The sequence below is a fragment of the Palaemon carinicauda genome, chromosome 38, assembly GCF_036898095.1.
Source record: "Palaemon carinicauda isolate YSFRI2023 chromosome 38, ASM3689809v2, whole genome shotgun sequence".
Classification (NCBI taxonomy): Eukaryota; Metazoa; Arthropoda; class Malacostraca; order Decapoda; family Palaemonidae; genus Palaemon; species Palaemon carinicauda.
This window is the reverse complement of record NC_090762.1, coordinates 42,947,008-42,969,507: the sequence shown is the minus strand read 5'-3', so window position 1 is coordinate 42,969,507 and position 22,500 is coordinate 42,947,008. Positions and strand designations below refer to the sequence as shown.

The 22,500-nt window shown below is 43.1% G+C and overlaps 1 protein-coding gene across 2 annotated transcripts in view; it reads right to left on the bottom strand.

Annotated features, from left to right (window-relative positions):
• LOC137630588 (transmembrane protein 231) overlaps positions 1-22,500 on the bottom strand; it is a 128,567-nt gene that overhangs the window by 17,847 nt on the left and 88,220 nt on the right. For both annotated transcript variants that reach the window (XM_068362161.1, XM_068362160.1), the window contains exon 4: positions 10,545-10,770. In XM_068362161.1, the coding sequence (XP_068218262.1) occupies positions 10,545-10,770 (226 nt within the window). The remainder of the gene's footprint in view (positions 1-10,544; positions 10,771-22,500) is intronic.

Genomic DNA, 22,500 nt, shown 5'->3' with positions numbered 1-22,500 from the left:
TTATGTACAGAATCTTCTCCAGAAGGAAGTCATCCGTTGCACAAAATCCATGAACTTTCAAGGACGGCTTTTCTGAGAGCCCAAGAAAGATTCGAAAACTCTTTGAACTATTCTGGACTTGTCCCCACTGAACAAATTCATTCTGAACGACAAGTTCCAAATGCTGAGTATCTCGCAGACGCGGAGGAGAAGCTTGGCCGATTAGTGACAGAATTTGGAAGGGTGTGTGAGAGAAGGAAGTTGAGAGTTAATGTGGGTAAGAGTAAGGTTATGAGATGTACGAGAAGGGAAGGTGATGCAAGGTTGAATGTCATGCTGAATGGAGAGTTACTTGAGGAGGTGGATCAGTTTAAGTACTTGGGGTCTGTTGTTGCAGCAAATGGTGGAGTGGAAGCAGATGTACGTCAGTGAGTGAATGAAGGGTGCAAAGTGTTGGAGGCAGTTAAGGGAGTAGTAAAAAATAGAGGGTTGGGCATGAATGTAAAGAGAGTTCTATATGAGAAAGTGATTGTACCAACTGTGATGTATGGATCGGAGTTGTGGGGAATGAAAGTGAGGGAGACAGAAATTGAATGTGTTCGAGATGAAGTGTCTAAGGAGTATGGCTGGTGTATCTCGAATAGATAGGGTTAGGAACGAAGTGGTGAGGGTGAGAACGGGTGTAAGAAATGAGTTAGCAGCTAGAGTGGATATGAATGTGTAGAGGTGGTTTGGCCATGTTGATAGAATTGAAAATAGCTGTCTGCTAAAGAAGGTGGTGAATGCAAGAGTTGATGGGAGAAGTACAAGAGGAAGGCCAAGGTTTGGGTGGATGGATGGAGTGAAGAAAGCTCTGGGAGATAGGAGGATAGCTGTGAGAGAGGCAAGAGAGCGTGCTAGAAATAGGAATGAATGGCGAGCGATTCTGACGCAGTTCCGGTAGGCCCTGCTGCTTCCTCCGGTGCCTTGGATGACCGCGGAGGTGGCAGCAGTGGGGAATTCAGCATTGTGAAGCTTCATCTGAGGTGGATAACGGGGGAGGGTGGGCTGTGGCACCCTGGCAGTACCAGCCGAACTCGGTTGAGTCACTTGTCAGGCTGGGAGGAACGTAGAGAGGAGAGGTCCCCTTTTTTGTTTCATTTGTTTGATGTCGGCTAGCCCCCAAAATTGGGGGAAGCGCCTTGGTATATGTATGTATGTATGTACTATCCCAAGGGACCTACACTGTCTCCATAGATCTTACAGACACCCATTGGCATCTTCCGATAAGTCGGCACTTCTCCCCCACCTTGGTTTCAACAGTCTCTAGGCTTTCAGATCAACTTCGAAAATTCCAGGCTGTCTCCAGCTCAAAAATTCCAATGGCTAGGATTTCACTGGATTCTAAAGTCACACACCCTCTCTCTACCGCAAGGCAAGAGAAAGGAAATTGCAAACTCTGTCAGGTACCTACTTCGTTCAAGAGTACTCACCAGCCGGCAACAGGAAAGAGTCTTGGGTTCACTACAGTTTCTGCCGTGATGACCCAATCTTAAAAGCAGGACTCAAAAGATGCCAACAGAGTTTGATGAAGAAAGCCGTCAAATGCTTGGAGAGATCTTCGTCACAAAACCATGGTCTTACTGCAAAAGCCGTGGTCCACTGCCAAGAGTTTATCGACGCAATTCTCTCTGCAGTATCCTCCTCCTACCGTGACAATTCACACAGACGCCTCGGAACAAGGTGGGGGGGGGGGGCATTCATCTTCCAATTAAGTACAATTCACTTTCTAGAAATTTCATATCAATATTCTGGAAGCTATGGCGTGTTTCTAACTCTAGAAAGACTGAACCCAAAGACAAACTCACACATCAAATTAGTCCTCGACAACAGGACGATAGTCCACTGTGTGAGCAAATGGGGCACCAGGTCTCCTCAGATTGCCCATGTGATTCTAGCCATCCTAACTTTAGCAAAGCAAAGGGATTAGCATCTCTCAGCAGTTCACCTCGAAGGGGTTTGCAATATGACGGCGGACACCCTGTCAAGATCCAAGCCTCTGTGCCCTGTGGAAAGGCCTACCCATTAAAGAGCCAGGCCATTAAAGGTGGTCAACTTTTTAAAGGGGAGATGACAGGATCTGATCTTTCTCCGAAACAGCTAGGGTCCAAACTCACCTATTTCATCAGAAGGGCTGACCCTGATAGTATAGCATCGGGTCATGACCCTAGGAAAGTTGTCTCTTCCTTAAATTTTTTCCAATCTATGTCCTTTGCAGGCTTACACAAGATGGAAATCCTCAAGAGTATTCTTCAAACATTACTTACGTCAGGTGGAAGAGATTAAACACTCTGTGGTGGCTGCTAGAAGTGTGATTAAACCAGCTTTTTAAATGTTGTGTACGAACTCTTATGGATTGTATATTTGGGACTTCTCAGTCTACATTGTGCAAGGGGACTGATGTTCTTTTCAATGTACAATTTAATAATTGTAGAGTCAAAGGTGATATTTTCCTTTCATGTTATGAGTGTTATTATTTATTGCTCTGTTACATAATTTTGGGGTCTGAAAACTTTGGTTTTCTGTACATATCTACTGTATATAATGTAACATTGATTACTGTTACATTTATGAATCTTTGGAAACAATAAAAAATTACTGTTCTTTTTGTGTTTCCTTTCATTGGACCTACTGTTCGAAATAAAAGCAGTGTACCTCAAATCTTTAACCCTCCTATTATAGACTTCTGTCTGTTCGTTTACTTGCGACAAAGATCTTAATCACAGTGAGTGGGACTGTGCTTTTGAATTCCTTTGCTCCTTCTTATTTAACAAACATATCACTTGCACTCACAGCTTGGTACCATAGTTACCAATGCTAAGGGTAGTATGGTTATGTCTTTGAGAGGTAAAGGGTTAAAACTCTCCTGGCCACAACTGAGAATAATAACTCTGTGGTACACTTCCATCAGGATGACATGGCTCGAGCCCAAAAAACAGATTTTGACTAAGAGTCCTTCTTATGTATCTTTTCTGATAAAACCTTCCAATTATACCAGAGAAAGATAAAAGCATGGAATGCTGAGGTTACTACCCTCGCGCGAGCACCTTTTGGGTGTCATGTATAAAGCAAAGGCGCATGAAAACTACTATTCACAGGTTGTCTTCCATTTAGTTAATTCCTTCGTCAAAGGGATGGGCCGATACAACGGCCCTAGCCAAGCACCAGCGCCACACCACCACGCCACGACGCGAGCACCATCTGAACAACATCCTTCTGTAATGGCCATGACGGCTTGGAAAGGAAAGGGTGGGAGCGTGTAAATTAAAGGGGAAGGGTTTCACCGGGCGCCACAGGTCTCTCCCCAGAAATAGATTTTTCCTTCGTCAAAATCCCTTTTCTGGGTCGACCTGTGGCGCCCGGTGAAAAAGTACCAGAGAATGCCTTCCAAGCCCAACAATAACAACCAATTTAATGAGGGGAGAGAAACAACACCATATAAAGAAAATCATAAATAATTAAGGTAAGTAGGCATAACACATAAACTAGCCACAGGGCATAGTGGGAGTAAGGTTAAACAAACATGATAACAGGGAAGCCTCCGAGTATCAGAGGAAACATGCAACAAAACTGACATGGCTAAGAATATCCCGACCCTATAACAACGGTAATCAATAATAGTTACAATCATAACAACCTAATATGTAATAAACTAGGGCTAACGAACCACCAAGGAAGCGGCGTCGTGGTGTGAGCGGAGTATAACCCAAGGCGGAGCTAAGCATAACTCAAGGCAGAGCTAAGGGTGTCGGTATAAAACGACCCCAATTAATGACTCATACACCAACGTTCCTACTAATAGTGTTAGCTATATTAACAGTAACCACATCAATAAAACGTGTATAACATTAAACGTACTATCATCAACTCTGATAATAAGAGGCCTGAATAACTCGTGATCGTATAAAAACGGAGAACGGGAAATTCACCTCTCTTACTCGAGGTAATAAACGAGCACCCTATGCTCTCACTCTCAAGGTTACATAATAAAAGCTAACATCACACAATAATATAAGAAAAGTAAAAAAATTGATTGCTTTTATTTTATTTTTTATTTTCACCGGGCGCCACAGGTCTCTCCCCAGAAAAACAGATTTTGACTTAGGAAAAACCTTTTCTTTGGGTGAGATAGCCAGGTCGTCCTGATGGCCCACCCGTTACTTTCATGCCCTCCCAATTCTCAGTGTGAGGCCTTACGTTATGCGAGGGCTACTCCTAGAATGGTTTTACAGGAAATGTGTTAGTTGTAACACATTGGAATCGGGAGTTGTAACGGCTCTTTTGCCCACGTACCTTATCCTATCCCATATCCTTCATGAAAAATTTAACTCTATTCAGGGAAGGATAGCCATGGCTTGTTGTAAACACGTCCCTGATATTTACACGATATCTCTTAGGATATTCGCTCCGGAGGTTAGAACTCTGTGATACCTCTAAGGTAAAATTCTCTAGTATATCACTCGCAAAAATATCCCAAGTAGAAAGCTGCCATTAATGAGCTTCCAACAGGACGACATGACTAATTCACCCAAAAATAGATTTCTCCTATGTCAAAATCCATTTTGTGAGACGACTGTAGGATCATGATAAGCCTGTGCATGACATAAACCACCAAAAGCTGTAATATTTGAGTTTATTCTTACTCAAAACACCCTTTGCATCTGATAATCAAATAAAAGGTTTCCCTTGTACAGTATTACACTGTATCAGAGGAGAACCTTGCCACCTTGCTAACAAATAGCAAGCCTAGGCAACCTAAGTGGTTATGAGAGAAATCATATGAACGTATAAGTAAGAAGATTGTATTCCGAGTTTAAATAGGAATATTACACATAAATATATAGAAGTTTCCCAATGCTTACCTCGCAGAAAACATTGGGGACGTGTACAAGTATATTACAATAAACTATACAAGGTTACACAAGGGGAATAGTTATTACCTGCAGAGGCTGAAGCCAGCTTGCAGAGGGACCCATGGCGCTGTTCCCCAAGAGAGGGGAAGATGAAGAAAGGAAAAGAGCCAGACATACTTTCATTCATCCCAGAGTTAACCCGAGTAACTAATGCCCTCAACCATCTGCTTCTTGTCCAACAAGCAGCCCAAGGTATTCTTAAATTACTTGTTGTGCAGCCAACACAGGACCAATAGAGAACGTATTGAATCTTCTGTGGGTTATGTCTTGAAGATAGTGGGCAGTGAAAGTCGTCCGACGATTCCACATGCCCGCTTGTGACACTTGCAACACAAAAATTACGTCTGAATGCCAGAGATATACTGATGCCCCTGACATCATGAGCTCTAGGTCTTTGAGCTGGAGAAGGTCAAGCGTCAAAGCGTAGTCAATAACTTCGCAAATCCATGAAAAGATGGCGTTCTTGGTGACCCTCTTGATTCTACCCGAACTAATGAATAGGGCTGACAGTTGGGGTCGAGTTGCTGCATTGGTTACAGAACATAACCTCTTAATATGAAAGGGCCCGAATCTATGGTCCAATACCCCTGAATTTTGAATCTTTGCAATAAACTCGGGGACGAAGATGAATGTCACCTTTCCCCCTCCACTTGAATGGGAGGTGCCATATGAGAGACCATGAAGTTCACTGACTCTTTGCTAACGCTAAAGCTAGTAGGAATGTCGTCTTCAAAGTGAGGTTACTGTACGTTGCATGGTATAAAGGTTCGTAGGGAGGGCCTCTTAAGGATCTCAGAACGAGAACCCAGTAAGGAAAGCTCCAACAAAGAGAAAAGGTCTACTCCATTCAGTCTAAAGGCTAGGCTTAAGGCTAAGCGATAGCCTTTCACCAACGAGTTTTTCATCTCGAAGGTATACAAGAAAGTCTATTCCTTTCATGGCACCAACCACAGAAGACTGTCCATTTTGCCTGGTATACTGAGGCTGAGGATTTCCTCAAATATCCTGACATCTTTTTCGCAACTTGTTGTGAAAAGCCTCTCTGAGAGAGGAGACGCTGGATAGTCTCCAGGCCTGAGACTGAAAAGACCGGACAGCCTTGTGAAAGATGTTTACGTGTGGTTGTTTGAGTACATCTGGTCGTAGAGGTAATTCTCTCGGGAGATCTACTATGAGTTACAGCAGGTCCGGGAACCATTCTGCATGATGCCATAGCAGAGCTATGAGGGCCATGATTAAGTTGTTGGATGCTGTGGTCTTGTTGAGCATTTTCCTCATCAGACAAAACGGATGAAATGCGTACACATCTATGCTGTCCTTCCGTTGTTGGAATGCATCCTGCCACAGAGCCTGAGGGTTCAGACTGGTGAGCAGTACAATGGGAGCCTTAAGTTCAGGGACTTCGCAAACAGGTCCACAGTCGGAATGTAGCAAGCTGATAGGGTCACAGAATATTCTTCTGCCCATTGTAAAATCTCTACTGCAAGATGGCATTGGGGATACAAAAAGGTACCACCTTGTTTGTTTATGTAAGCCACCAATGTATTGTTGTCACTCACCAACACTACAGAGTGACCTGCCAGCAACTAATGGAACTGATGGAGAGCTAGAAAAGCTGCTCTCATCTCTAACAGATTTATGTGCTGGTACCTTTCGGACTCAGACCACAGGCCTGAGACCATGTAATGCAGCAAGTGCAGCCCCCATCCTTTTTTTGATGAGTCTGTGTAGAGCATCAAGTCAAGAGTAGGGACGAGATCTAGCACTCTGTGAAGGTTCTCCTCTGCCACCCACCATTGAAGATCCGTTACTAGGTCCCTTCATATAGAAACTAAGGTGTCCTGGAAGCCGGTGTGCTGGTTCCACACGGACTTTAGCTGCCACTGCAGGGATTTTATCTTGAGGTGGCCTTTGGGAACAAGACGAATCAGGGAGGTCAGATGGCCTAAGAGGCATAACCACTGCCGGGCTGGGAGATTTTCCTGTCTGAGATAGTGTCTTGCCACTTCTCTCAACCTGTGTATTCAGTTGTCTGATGGAAAGACTTTTTGAAAGTTGGTGTCTATAATCATACTGGGATAAACCAGTCTCTGAGATGGAAGCAGTAATGACTTCTTGAGATTTATCATGATCCCTAGATCCTGACAAAACTCGAGAAGCATGTCCCGGTGATGAAGAAGGGTCGTCTGCTAGAATCAGCCAGTTGTCAAGGTATCTTAGGAGACAAATGCAGTTCTTGTGAGCCCAAGATGACACTAGGGCGAACACCCTGGTAAAGACCTGGGGTGCTGTTGCGAGACAAAAGCAAAAAAATTTGAACTGGTAACGTTTGTTCTCGTGTATAAATCTGAGATACTTCCTTGAAGACAGATGGATTGGGATATGGAAGTATGTGTCCTGGAGATCCGATGTGTACTGTACGCAAAATCCTTTGGCCTTACTGTCTGGATGACCATATCTGCTGTCTACATCCTAAATAGAGTTTGTAGAACAAACTTGTTCAGGGGAGAGAGATTTATGACTGGTCTTCAGCCTCTGGACACCCTTCTCACAAGAAAGAGTAGACTGTAGAAGCCTGGAAACCCATCTAGTGCCTCTTGGAAGGGGCAGGAGAGGGCGAGAAATGGACTTCGCAGACGTCCAAGGTGTAGGATAATGCAGCCACTGGCAATGGGTGTCTCCTTGCACAATGCTGAGGGAGTTGCAGCAACGCTTTCTTCGAAGGGGGAACAGAAACCCCCAGACGGACAAGCCTGCAGCACATCTGCAAGAGAAAATGGCTCCCAGGCAGCTGTTGGTAAAGATGCTCCACTAGGGGAAGGATCCAATCCCCCATTTCCCCGAGGTTGCCAAGGAGTTAAGGGGACCGTCCGCCATGGGGTATTGACATAACAAATTTCAAAAATAAAAAATCGTTTTATTGCTTCTATGTATGTGCAAACATGTCGTACATGCTCCCCAGAAGTTTCAGCCAATTATTTTCACAAATAACGAACATATAGCGGTTTTTAAATGATGACGTCATCCTTACTGTGTCGTCTGCATGACTGAGTTTGACAAAATCGTCTTTGGGTGTTAATTTTACATAACTATAGCGATTTTTCACTTATGTTTCAAGCTGTCGTACGTCTGGCAGAAATGGAAGGCATTGGTAGAGTGTAGTTGAACGAAACTTAGTCCTACAATAACAGAAGCCAAAGTTGAAGATCCGTTACTAGGTCCCTTCATATAGAAACTAAGGTGTCCTGGAAGCCGGTGTGCTTGAAGTTCTTATGTACATTGTGTTTCCACAGCGTCCTCAGGAACTTTGTAGCAAGGCCAATGTTACCTAAGGTTATAGAAAGAACAAATAGTCAATCATTTTTCCAAACAATGAAGTGGTCTTTAAATGATGACGTCATCCTTATGGCGTCGTCTGTATGACTGTGTTTGACAGATGCGTAGTCTCTCTCTCTCTCTCTCTCTCTCTCTCTCTCTCTCGAATTATTTACCACTGCCATTTATACAAATACTATAATCTCTCTCTCTCTCTCTCTCTCTCTCTCTCTCTCTCTCTATCGAATTATTTAAAACTGCCATTTATACAAATACTATAATAACAATGTTCAACTCTCTCTCTCTCTCTCTCTCTCTCTCTCTCTCTCTCTCTCATGTTTCAAAATCTCGTACTTCTGGCAGAAATGAAAGGCATTGGTAGAGGGTAGGTGAATGAAAACTACCAGCTACGAGAACATCAGCAAAGTTTCCAAAGACATATAGAAATTATAATGCATGTGTTTATTTACTTGACGTTCGTATGTTGATTGTGCTTTCACAACGTCTTCTGGAACTTTATAGCAATGCCAATGTTACATAAGGTGATAGAAAGAACAAAAAGTAAGTGGAGAACAAGAAAAAAGAACCAAGAAAGAGGGAAGCATGAATAAGAGTACAAAGCTGAAAGCTGCTAACTAAAACACTGGCAACAATTAGAGATCGATGGCAACTCATAACATAGGAATAGTAAACTGAGGGTTCAAATACCTCGTTTAGGGTGCATTTATGTCGGAATAAACAATAAAAGTTATCATATTAATATTATCTTGATTTCTTTTAGAAAAGAAGCGAAAGTTTGCTGCAAATCTTTGGGAGCTCATAACTCAAAAACATACTTATTCACACTTAGGTACATTTTTCTCAATTATTTGTTGTTCGATATTAGAGAGAAAGATATCGTTGAAAAGAAGAATAAAAATCCCACAGTTCTGTCTAACAAAATTTTGATTTTCTTTTTACATTTTTTTTCACGATTATTTTCCGTCTAGACGAGGAAAAAAAAATAAAAATTCATTAAAAAAAAAAAAAGAAAATCAAAATTCTGTCAGACAGAATTTTTCGGTTGATAAAATAGTTTTTATGGTATAAGTTTTAATACAATTGGTATTACTGTATAGCAGTCAGGTAAAATGTAACTAAATTTATTTTTTAAATCATGATTTTTGCTAATAAATCCAAATGTTTTTGATCAAATGACTTAAAATTTTTATATGATGAAGGTATTATATATGTCTAAAACAGATATAGAAATTGTGTAATTTGAATCATTAGAAAAAAAATGGCAGACATGGCGGACGGTCCCCTTAAGCAGTTTGCGTTCCTACTCGACCAACCCTCAGAGTAAGGCAAGCGAGGAGGAGCTTCAGAGAGAGATCCAGGAGTGTGCGAAGAAGCCAGAGGAGGACCCTGGGGGAGAAAGATCTCCCTTGGTCTTCTTCCTGCAATGTCCAAATTTCTCTGCTCACAGCGACGCCCCCTACAGGTCAGGCAAAGAGAATACGAGTCAGTATCAACCCACAACATGAATGTGCCGCAAGGGTGACTCTCGCGACCAGGACAGGTACGCATGGGAGCATCAGAGAGAGAACACAGTTATACCAGCAAAAGAAAAAGGATTAGCGTAAAGCAATCAGTCTGTATGGCTAAGCTTTGAGGAGAAGAGAGAGGAGATGTCTGCTTTCTACCAGCCAAAAGAAAAAAAGTGACGTAGCTCACCGAGCTGTGAGTAGATAAAAGTGGCTGGGTAGCCCCCAGCCACCCCTACCTACCCACTACAGGATTAGATATTGTTTCCACCTCGCATTTAAAGTCTAATGACTATCTTCCAGCTTCGCCAAAAGAATATCCACATAAATAACATAAAGTTTGTTAGTGTAGGAACAAACAATAATATATATCTTCCTCAAAATACAATTTACTTTAGTAAAGAAAATTGACTGTTAAAAGCAAGATTATTTTTACTGCCCTGTATCAACCTTAAAAACTCACTGATTAGTAAAATATACTAAGCACTACAGAGAATAAAAAAAATCTATGACAGGCTGGGAAAATATGTGCTACCTATTATAAATAGGCAGTAATATTTTGAATGCCCTCCACCCATTTACATTTAGTAAATTTTTCTAAGTTCAATAAGGTGTTCAAAGTAGGAATGAGAATAAATACTAGCCATTCAGTGACTGGTATGTCTTTTAAAATACATATATAGAAGAAGATTTCACATACAGTAATAATATTCACATTAAACCATATTTGCAGTACTGAACAGTACTGTATTCATAAACTTCTTATACTCACAGTTTCTTTTCCAGTATTCATGAAGGATATTATTAAGTGACCAATCTTTGGTTTCTTGAGTTGAAGTTGGCAAAACTGAGATGTTATACTGAGAATTGCTTCTTCCATAAAGCAATAGATGACGCTGAGATAAGGTTAAATCTCCATAATGATAGAGTGAAGTTAGAGGCAACCCACTACTATACTGCAGTAATCCAGCACCTTCTAAGGTGACTTCACATAGATGCTGAAAGAACAAAGTTATTAAGGAACATGCATGTAAAAGGTTTTGGTTTTTTTTTTTTTTTTTTTTTTTTTTTTTTTTGTATCAGAATTAAATATCAATGGAAATTAACAAAATAGCAAGCAGCTAAACTCCAACACCAACATTTAGACAATTATCTCTTGGTTGAAGTTACAATATGAAAAATCTAGAAGTAATTTGTATTTTCCCTAATGATACAAACCTGTAGCTAATTATAGGGGTATTACTTTCAGCAAAGCATTAAGGACAAGCCATTAGATTTTTACCGAGGGTTAACCCCATACCAATAGTTAGGGGGGGGTTAGTAGCTACCCTTCTCACTCACACACCTGTGACTGTAACTCACTTTGCTTGGAAGTAGGACTTCAAGAGGGACTGGGTTGGGTGGCAAATCTGTATGAATAGCTCAGGTTTGCATCGTTAGGAAAAATACAAATCACCAAATTTGTTATTTGTTCTGTAACTGGAATACAAACCAACGCTATTTATAGGGGTTAACTCACGCATTAGGAGGGCAGCTGTCCGTGCCAATCAGGCTTTTTGGCTTTACCTGGGGATTCCTCTTCATGTGTGTTGGCACATGAAAGATGGAATCCATAACGCCTCGCTAAACCTTGCTATGCATGGTGTGCGGCCTATACAAGCTGTATATTTGTGACTGTCAAAGGAAGTTATTTCAAATCATAAGATTTGTCCAAGGTCACCAAGACTTTCCCAATACCACCTCGCCAGGGTATAGGAACGCAACAGTATTGACACAATACTGGGTTACACAAGTGAACAATGGTTTACCTGCAGTTGATTGAGGCCAACTGTGCAGAGAACCCTGGATGCTAATTTTCCTGAGAGTAGAGGATGAAGAAAAGAAAAGTCAGTTATTCTTATTCATTCACTCGAACTAAAACTGGGTAACCAATGCCCTCAACCTCCTGCTATTTGTTCATTAAAGAGCTTGAGGTAATAAACCAGCAGTTTTCCAGGTACCACAGGACCGATAGAGAACGTATCGAGTCTCCTGTGGGTTGTCTTGTGAGCAGTGGGCGGTCAAGGTCATCTGACACATCCTCACGACCGCTTGTAGAACCTGCGCCAATGAGTCAATTTGTTTGAAGGCCAGGGACATAGCAATGGGCCGGACGTCATGTGCTCTGGGTCGATGTACTGGAGGAGGCACTGGATTAAGTGCAAGGTCAATGACCTTACGAAACCAAGCAGAGATGGTGTTCTTTGTGATCCTCCTCTTGACCCTATGGTGATGAAGGTACACGGGGTCGAGCTGCTGCTGTTCTCTTGAGGTAGTACTTCAAACTCCTTACTGGGTATAGTAACAGATGGTCTGGGTCATCAGTTACAAAACGGAGACTCGTTATCTGGAAGGAATCGAATCTAGGATCCGCTACCCCTGGATTTTGAGTCTTGGGTACAAACTCAGGGACGAAGCTGAAGCTTACCTCTCCCCATCCCCTTGAATGGACAAATGTCATAGGAGAGACTATGCAGTTCAATGACTCTCTTGGCTGAAGTCAATGCGAGTAGGAACATCATCTTCAACGTGAAGAGGCTATCTGTTGCCTAGTGTAATGGTTCATAGGGAGGACCCTTCAGGGACTGAAGCACCCAAACCACATTCCATGGAGGAGGTCTCACTTTTGACCAGAGACAGGAAAGTTCATAACTTCGTATGAGGACAGAAACTTCCAGTGAAGAGGAAATGTCCACTTCTTTCAGTTTAAAGGCAAGACTCAAGGCTGAGCGATAGCATTTTACTGTCGAAACTGAGAGGAGCATTTCTTCCCGCAAATACACGAGGAATTCCGCTATTGCTGGAATAGTGGCATCAAGGGGAGAGATACCCCTTTCATGAGACCATACCCCTTCCATGAGACCAACCACAGAAGACATTCCACTATGCCTGGTACACTAAGGCTGATGATCACTGCACATGTCCAGACATTCTTTTCGCTACTTGTCGCGAAAAGCCCAACTGAGTGAGGAGATGCTGGATAGATAGTCTCAAGGCATGAAGTCGTAGTGAAGCTACGGCTTTGTGGAAGATGTTGGCATGTGGTTGTCTGAGTAGATCGTGTCATGGAGGAAGTTCTCTTGGAAGCTCTGTCAGGTGTTGCTGAAGGTCTGGGAACCACTCTGTGTGAGGCCATAGTAGAGCTATGAGGGTCATTGAAAGATTGACCATTGTTCTGGTCTTGTTGAGTATTCTTCTCAACAGACAGGACTTTATTGGCTACTAGATGATCCAAAGATTACTCAGAACCTACTATCTGAGTCGCTCTGCTCAGGTTGTCAGCAAGCACATTTCTCTTGCCGGGAATGATGTAAGCTGATGCATCTGAGAAGAGCATCAAATCCAAGGTGAGAACGAGAAGATTGACACCCTTTAGTAGATTCTCATCTGCCACCCACCACTAGATGTCCGTCAGTTCCTTGGGTCCCATGGGGATTAAATTGTACGAGGAAATGAAAGCCTGAATCCAGAACTTTAGTCTCCATTGGAGGGATCTTATCCTGAGGCAGCCATTAGAAACTAGACGGGCCACAGAGAGGTGCCTGAGGAAACATTGCCACCTCTGGGCTGGGAGTTTGTCTCGTCAGAGAAATGGTCTTGCGACCTTCCTCAGCCTCACTACCCTGTGGTCTGATGAGAAGGATTTGTGAAGGCTGTTGTCTATAATCATTCTAAGGTATATCAGTTGTTGAGAGGGAAGCAGTGATGACTTCTCGAGGTTTACCATGATCCCCAGATCTTGCAAAGCTTCAGAAGTTGGTCTTGGTACTGAAGAAGGATTGCCACCGAGTCTGCTATAATCAGTAGTCGTCCAAGTAACGTAGGAGACAGATACCAATTCTGTGAGCCCAAGATGACACTGGGGCGAACACTCTCATGAAGACCTGAGGTGCTGTGGAAAGACTGAAGCACAGCAGCTTGAAATGACAAATTCGTAGATAATTTGTATTTTCCTTAACTATACAAACCTTAGCTATTTAATAGGGATTATTACTTTCGGCGTAGCTGAAATGACGAACCATTAGATTTTAATGAGGGTTTACTACCCCACCGCTAGTTAGCGGGGTTTAGGGAGGGTAGCTTGCTACCCCTCCCCCCACACAAACCTGTGCTTGAGCTCACTTTGCTTAGAGGTAGGATTTCAAGGGGGATAGGGCTGGCGGGCAAGTTTGATTAAATAGCTAACGTTTATATAGTTAGGAAAAATACAAATTATCTACGAATTTGTCATTTGTTCCGTAACTGACATACAAACCATGCTATTTAATAGGGGTGACTCACCCATTAGGAAGGGTGGAAAGTCCCGCCCAGTACTGGCTTTCGGTTTTGCCCGGGGACTCAATATTTGAGTGTGTCAGCACTCAACAATAAGGAGTCCCTGCACCTCGCTAGAACCTTATTACGCAAGGACTGCGGCCTACGTAAGCTGTGTGTGAAGGTATAATAAAGTGTGACTCGTCCTAGGAAGTTGACCTGTAGTCCTTTAGATGGAAACTTTAGGCTAGGACTCTCCCAATACCACCTCGTCAGGGTACAGTATAGGGACGTGACAGTATTAGCTTAATACTAGGAACACAAGGAAACCTGCAGTGGTTTGAGGTAAGCTGTGCAGAGAACCCAGGATGCTGCTTTCCCCAAGGGAGGGGAAGATGAAGAAAAGAATAAGGGTCAGACAAACCTTTTCATTCATGCAGACTAAGACTGGGTAACAATGCCCTCAACCTTTTGCTGCTTGTCCATTAAGGAGCCCGAGGTTTTAAACCAGGTGTTGTGCAGCCACCACAGGGCCGAGAGAAAACGTATCGAGCCTCCTGTGGGTCACGTCTTGCAGGTAGTGGGTTGTGAAGGTCGTCTGATGCTTCCACACCCCAGCTTGAAGAACCTGCGTCACTGAGATATTTCTCTTGAAGGCCAGGGACGTAGCTACGCCCCTGACATCATGTGCTCTAGGGCGACGTGACGGAGGAGGGTCTGGATTCAGGGACAGATGAATCATCCTACGAATCCATGCCGAGATGATGTTCTTGGTGACCCTCCTCATAGTCCTCCCAGTGCTTACAAACAATGCCTGCACCTGGGGACGGACTGCAACCGTTCTTTTGAGATATAGCCTCAGACTCCTTACTGGGCACAGCAGATGGTCTGGGTCATCTGTTACAGAACGAAGACTCGAAATCTGGAAGGAGTCGAACCGAGGGTCCGGAACCCCTGAATTTTGAGACGAATTTGAACGATACCTCCCCCCATCCCTTTGAATGGGCGATGTCATATGAAAGACCATGAAGTTCACTGACTCGCTTGGCCGAGGCCAAAGCTAGTAGGAACACCGTCTTCCAGGTAGGTGGCGATCTGAAGCCTGGCGTAATGGTTCATAGGGAGGTCTCTTCAGAAAATCTGAGAACTCGAACCACGTTCCATGGAGGAGGTCTCACTTCCGACTGAGGGCAGGTAAGTTCATAACTTCGTATGAGTAAGGTAAGTTCATAACTTCGTATGAGTAAGGTAAGTTCATAACTTCGTATGAGTAAGGTAAGTTCATAACTTCGTATGAGTAAGGAAAGATCCAACGAGACTGAAAGGCGCATTTCTTCCCGCAAATACACAAGGAACTCCGCTATTGCTGGAATAGTGGCATCGAGTGGAGAGATACCCCTTCCACAACACCAACCACAGAAGACTTTCCACTTTGCCTGGTAGACAGATGCGGATGACGTTCGCAGATGTCCAAACATCCTAATCGCAACTTCTTGTGAAAATCCTCTCTCAGCGAGGAGATGCTGGATAATCTCCAGGCGTGAAGTCGTGGAAGATGTTGGCATGTGGTTGTCTGAGTAGCTCGTGTCGCAGAGGGAGTTCTCTGGGAAGTTCCGTTAGGAGTTGCAGAAGGTCGGGAAACCATTCCGCGTGATGCCATAGCGGAGCTATCAGGGTCATTGAAAGATTGACCGACATTCTGCTCTTGTTGAGCACCCTCCTCATCAGACAGAACGGGGGGAAAAGCATACATGTCGAAGTTGTCCCACCATTGTTGGAAGGCATCTAGCCAGAGCACCTTGGGATACAGGACTGGGGAGCAGTACAGCGGAAGCTTGAAATTCAAAGCTGTCGCGAACCGATCCACAGTTGGGGAACCCCACAAAGTCAGGACTTTGTTGGCTACTAGATGATCCAAAGACCACTCGGTACTCACTATCTGAGACGCTCTGCTCAGATTGTCGGCGAGCACATTCCTCTTGCCTGGAATGAAACGTGCCGATAGTGGAATCGAGTGGACTTCGGTCCATCTCAGTATCTCTATTGCGAGATGGGATAGCTGCTTCAAAAAAGTACCTCCTTGCTTGTTAATGTAAGCCACTACTGTGGTGTTGTCGCTCATCACCACCACAGAGTGACCCGACAGGTATTGTTGGAACTGTTGAAGGGCCAGGAAGACGGCCTTCATCTCTAGAAGATTTATATGGAGGCACTTTTCTGATTCTGACCACAGGCCTGAGGTCCTGTGGTGCAGAACGTGCCCCCCCCCTTACCCTTTTTTTTTTGAGGCGTCCGAAAACAGCATCAAATCCAGGGGGGAGGACGAGAAGATCCACTCCTCTTCGTAGGTTCTCGTCTGTCTCCCACCACTGGAGGTCTGTCCATACCGCAGATCCCATAAGGATCATGACGTCCGGGGAATCTTAACCTTGATTCCACCGGGACTTGAGTCGGCACCGGAGGGATGTCATCCTGAGGCGACCGTTGGGAACTAGACGAGCCAAAGATGAAAGGTGACCGAGGCGACGTAACCACGATTGGGCTGGAAGTTCTTCTAGACTGAGGAAAGGGCTTATGACCCTCCTTTGCCTTGCTATCCTGTCGTCTGATGGGAAGACTTTGTGGAGATTGGTGTCTATGATCATGCCTAGGTATACCAGTCTTTGAGTGGGAAGCAGAGAGAACTTCTCGAGATTTACCATGATCCCCAGATCCTGGCAAAGTCCCAGAAGTTTGTCTCAGTGTTGAAGAAGGGATGACTCCGAGTCTGTTAGGATCAGCCAGTCGTCCAGATAACGGAGGAGACGGATGCCGATCCTGTGTGCCCACGACGATATTAGGGTGAACACTTTGGTGAAAACCTGTGGTGCTGTGGAGAGATCGAAACACAGCACCTTGAACTGGTAAACCTTGTTGTCTAGGATGAATCTCAAGTACTTCCTTGAAGACGGATGGACTGGGATCTGGAAGTACGCGTCCTTCAGATCCAGTGTACACATGAAGTCTTGCGGTCTCACTGCAAGTCTGACCGCGTCTACGGTCTCCATGCTGAACGGAGATTGCTTGACAAACTTGCTCACAGCCAAGAGGTCGATGACTGGTCTCCAGCCTCCTGACGCCGTCTTTACAAGAAAAAGTCGACTGATGAAGCCTGGAGACCCGTCGAGGACCTCTTGGAGAGCGCCCTTCTTCAACATGGTCTGGACTTCTGCCCGAAGGGCTTGCCCCCTTGCTGATCCCATAGCAAGGGAGCTCAATGACACTGGATTCATCGTCAGGGGAGGTAGAGATGTTGTGAACGGGACGCGATATCCCTGATTGATTACGGAAATCATCCAGGAATCGGCCCCGAGTTGCTGCCACCTGTCTGCGCAACTTTGTAGGCATCCCCCCACTGGTGGACATGCAGGGGGACTGCCAATCCTAGCATTTGCGGCCTCGGCCGCTACCTCTAGGATTCTTCCCTCCCCTGGAGGACTTCTTGCCTTTCTTGTCCTTGACAGTAAAGGACTTAGACACCACAGTCTTCGCTGCCGCTGCCGCTGCTGGTTTCGTGGTCTTGATAAGGCGTGGGTGCTGGGGTGCTAGAGGTTTATAGGGCTCAGATGTCAAAGCCCTGTGTAAGAGGGAGTCTTGGTGGGACTTCCTCCACCTCTCAGCTGCCTCCTCCACGTCCCTAGGCTCAAACAGGTTCGTTCCCATCACGGAAGAATGTCTGAGCCTGCAGATCTCGGTGTTGGGGACCTTTTGATGGAACCTCTAAGCCACCGCATCCCGACGTTTCAAGATGGTGTTAGCCCACAAGTTCGAGACTTGGTGGGCCAGAAACTCGATCGTGCGAGTGCCCGAGAGTAAGAAGGTCTCCATAGCTTTCCTGGTAAGTTCTTTGGATAAATCCTCCGAATGTATCAGGATACCTAAGGTCCCTAGCCAGATATCCAGCCACGAAGTGGCCTGCATGGCACACTTCGCCACCTTCTCCTGGCTAAGGATGTCAGTCACCGAGAAAGAGACCTGCCGGTTGCAGAGTCTCTCAAGAGGGACTCCCCTGGTAAGCTCTTCCAACAAATGGTGAAGGGGAAGAGCCAAACAAGGCTCCTCTACGATCTCGAAGTACCTCCTCTGCTGTACAAGAGGAGGTGGGAGGAGCTTGTTGCCGGCGCTGGTTCGGCTGAAGGAGGCAAGCTCGGAGACCTGGAATTCGATCTTGTCCCTGGCACTCTTAACCCCTTGGGACCAGGGCAAAGCTGCACTGGCCTTCGAGTGTTTATGAGTCCCAAACACTCGGTCCAAGACCGTGTCTTTGCCCTCTCGAGGAGGAATATCTGGGTCAGCAAACCCATTGAGAGTCCTCATAAGGGTCAGAACATGCCAGAACGCATGTTCTGACAACTGCAGCTCTCCTCCTGAAGGACTAGCAGCGAAGTCTCCTGTCCCCAAAGGCTCTTCTTGGGGGACTCGTGGACGTTCTCCGAGTGACTGGCTGTCTCCGGTCTAAGTCTTGCTGAAGCCTTTGGTACTGTCTTGGAGTCCTTCGACTCCCTCATGGGAGGGATGCAAGACTCCAACAACGACGGGGGTAGGCTCTTCTCCACCCCTACCCGAGAAGACTTTTCAGAGCGAGGTGGGGTTTCCCTCATTGGTGCGATGGGGGAACACCTCACCTCATGTGACTCCCCCTAGGACGGGAAGTCTTCGTCCGAAGGGGAGGGAGAAAAAGTCTGGGGGGTGAGGAGGCCTGCCTCAAAGACTTACGAGGAAACAGCTTTGTCCTCGGAGAAGTTACCACGTCTGAAACTCCTCTTTTCCTCTTCAGGCGAGTAGAAGCTGCCAAGGATTTGTGGTCCAGCTCAGAGAGAACAGGCTTAAACGCCTGCGCGACCGCTCTGATCAGTGCCCCAAACCAAGGCTGCTGGCTGAAGGTTGCGCTGTCAGACACTCCTTCTGGAGAGAAAGGGATCGACTGATCTCTGGGAGGAGTTTCCAAAGGGGGCGTTTGCCTGAAAAGAAAAAGATTGAGAAGAAATTCTGGAATCTTCCCCCCCGCCGGCAAACGCTTGCCCGGGGGAGGGGGGGGGGATGTGGCGATGGTGACCTTGCCGCGCGTCGTCCTGCAGCCTTGCGCGTGGGAGGGTATTGGCGATCGCACTGGCGTTCGCGCGATGGGGAATACCCAGGGTCGCGCGCGAATGTTGGTATGCGTGCACACGAGGGCCATGGCGAGGGTGACCTTGCTGCGCGTTGTCCTGCAGCCTCGCGCGTGGGAGGGTATTGGCGATCGCGCTGGCGCGATGGGGAATACCCGGGGTCGCGTGCGCGAATATTGGTATGCGTGCGCACGAGGGAGATGGAGAGGTTGCGCACGGGAAAGTGATGGCGCGTAGGAGCTCGTGCCGGAGACACCAGAGGGTGCGCACAAGGTAGATCGCGCGCTCGTGCGAGCGAGGGTGAATGTTCGCGCGGGGGCGCGCAGGATCAGGACGAAGAACCCGTGCGGACGATGATACTGTTGGGGCGCGCGGGCGCGCATGTGTGCGCACATCAGGCTGGGGAGATGGGCGTGGGCGTGTGTGGGTGACTGCACCCATTTGCGTGCTGGCGAGGGATGGTGCGCAGATGAAGATTGACAGCACGTTGGCGAGCGCTGGCGCGTTGGCAAGCGCTGACGAGTAGGGGAAGCCTTCAACTTCCCTACTGTGCTCAGATCGGAAGATCGTGGGCACGCAGGAGATCGTTTGCGCACAAGCGAGCGCTGGCGCGCAGGCGAGCAGGCGAGCGCTGGCGCGCAGAAGAACAATGGCGCGCATGGCGCGCAGAAGGTTGAAGGCACGCAGTGGCGCGCTGGTGATCAGGGGAGTGCTGGCGCGCAGGTGAGCACTGGCGCGCTTTAGCATTAACATTTTTCACTGGTGAGCGCTGGCGCGCAGGTGAGCACTGACACGCTTTATCAGGATCATCGGCAGCAGGTGCGCGCTGGTGCGTAAGGGACGTACAGTGAACCCTTGCTACTTCGCGGTTCGACCATCGCGGATTCACCACTTCGCGGATTTTTTCCATAACCCATATATATACAGTAATATATATATATATATATATATATATATATATATATATATATATATATATATATATATATATGTATGTATGCATGTATATATATATATATATATATATATATATATATATATATATATATATATATATATATATATATATATATATATATATATATATATATATATATGTATGTATGCATGTATATATATATATATATATATATATATATATATATATATATATATATATATATATATATATATATATATATATATATATATATATGTATGTATGTATGCATGTATATATATATATATATATATATATATATATATATATATATATATATATATATATATATATATATATATATATATATATATATATATATATATATATATATATATATATATATATATATATATATATATATATATATATATTATATATATATATATATATATATATATATATATATATATATATATATATATATATATATATATATATATATATATATATTATATATATATATATATATATATATATATATATATATATATATATATATATATATATATATATATATATATATATATATATATATATATATATATATATATATATATATATATATATATATATATATATATATATATATATATATATATATATATATATATATATATATATATATATATATATATATATATATATATATATATATATATATATATATATATATATATATATATATATATATATATATATATATATATATATATATATATATATATATATATATATATATATATATATATATATATATATATATATATATATATATATATATATATATATATATATATATATATATATATATATATATATATATATATATATATATATATATATATATATATATATATATATATATATATATATATATATATATATATATATATATATATATATATATATATATATATATATATATATATATATATATATATATATATATATATATATATATATATATATATATATATATATATATATATATATATATATATATATATATATATATATATATATATATATATATATATATATATATATATATATATATATATATATATATATATATATATATATATATATATATATATATATATATATATATATATATATATATATATATATATATATATATATATATATATATATATATATATATATATATATATATATATATATATATATATATATATATATATATATATATATATATATATATATATATATATATATATATATATATATATATATATATATATATATATATATATATATATATATATATATATATATATATATATATATATATATATATATATATATATATATATATATATATATATATATATATATATATATATATATATATATATATATATATATATATATATATATATATATATATATATCTAAAGTAGGAAGATGTGATGTAGTTCTAAGGGAAAAGTATGGGAAATATGTCTGGGTAATAAGCAAAGCTCTACCTCCAGTTTGTTTCTTCATTATGATCAGAGATAAATGTAAACAAAACATTGGTTGCCATTTTTTATCGTGCTTTTTAGAGTGTTTAGGAAACGCATGATATAAAATCACCTTTAATATTTGTGCCTGTTTTAGTTTAGGGTACTGTAGTACATGCATTAAGTGTTCTGTACATTAATGGGTAGTTTGTTAACAGTACTACGTACAAGGGAAGGTTTTAAGTCTGAATATACATGTTGAATAAATAGATAAATATGGTGTCACTACTTCGCGAATTTTCACCTATCGCGGCCGCGTCTGGAACCTATCTACCGCGATAAACGAGGGTTCTCTGTATGCGCCAATTTGCGTATACGCCCTTGTTGCCTGTTTTACAAAACAGGATTGGTAGGCGCCCATAGCGCATCAGCAGCCAGGAACAGCGACGGCAGGTCAGCAGGTCTGACGGGTGGAAGGTCGGCGTGTCCTTCATAAGGATGACCTTCCACCGAAGGGGATCGCGAACGATCCGCAGAGAGGTCCAGGGTTGTAGCAGGAACAGTCGGAGATCGATGACGAGACTCCTCTGCGGCGGACTGCAACGGTGACGTTGAACCGAAGAGGTGCCTCCTCACACCCTTGTGAGGTGAAGGAAGTCCTCCCCGGCGAAGAGGATGGTGAGCTTTATGCCGTATGCGCCCTCTGGGGGCCGTTGGCTGACCATCAGCAGTCCTTTGAAGAGGAGTCTCTGTGAATGAACTCCCCCGAGGGGGAGAATCACCGGCAGGAGAGACTGTTGGACTTAGTTCCTCCCTCGAAGGTTGAGCAGAGGGAGAAAC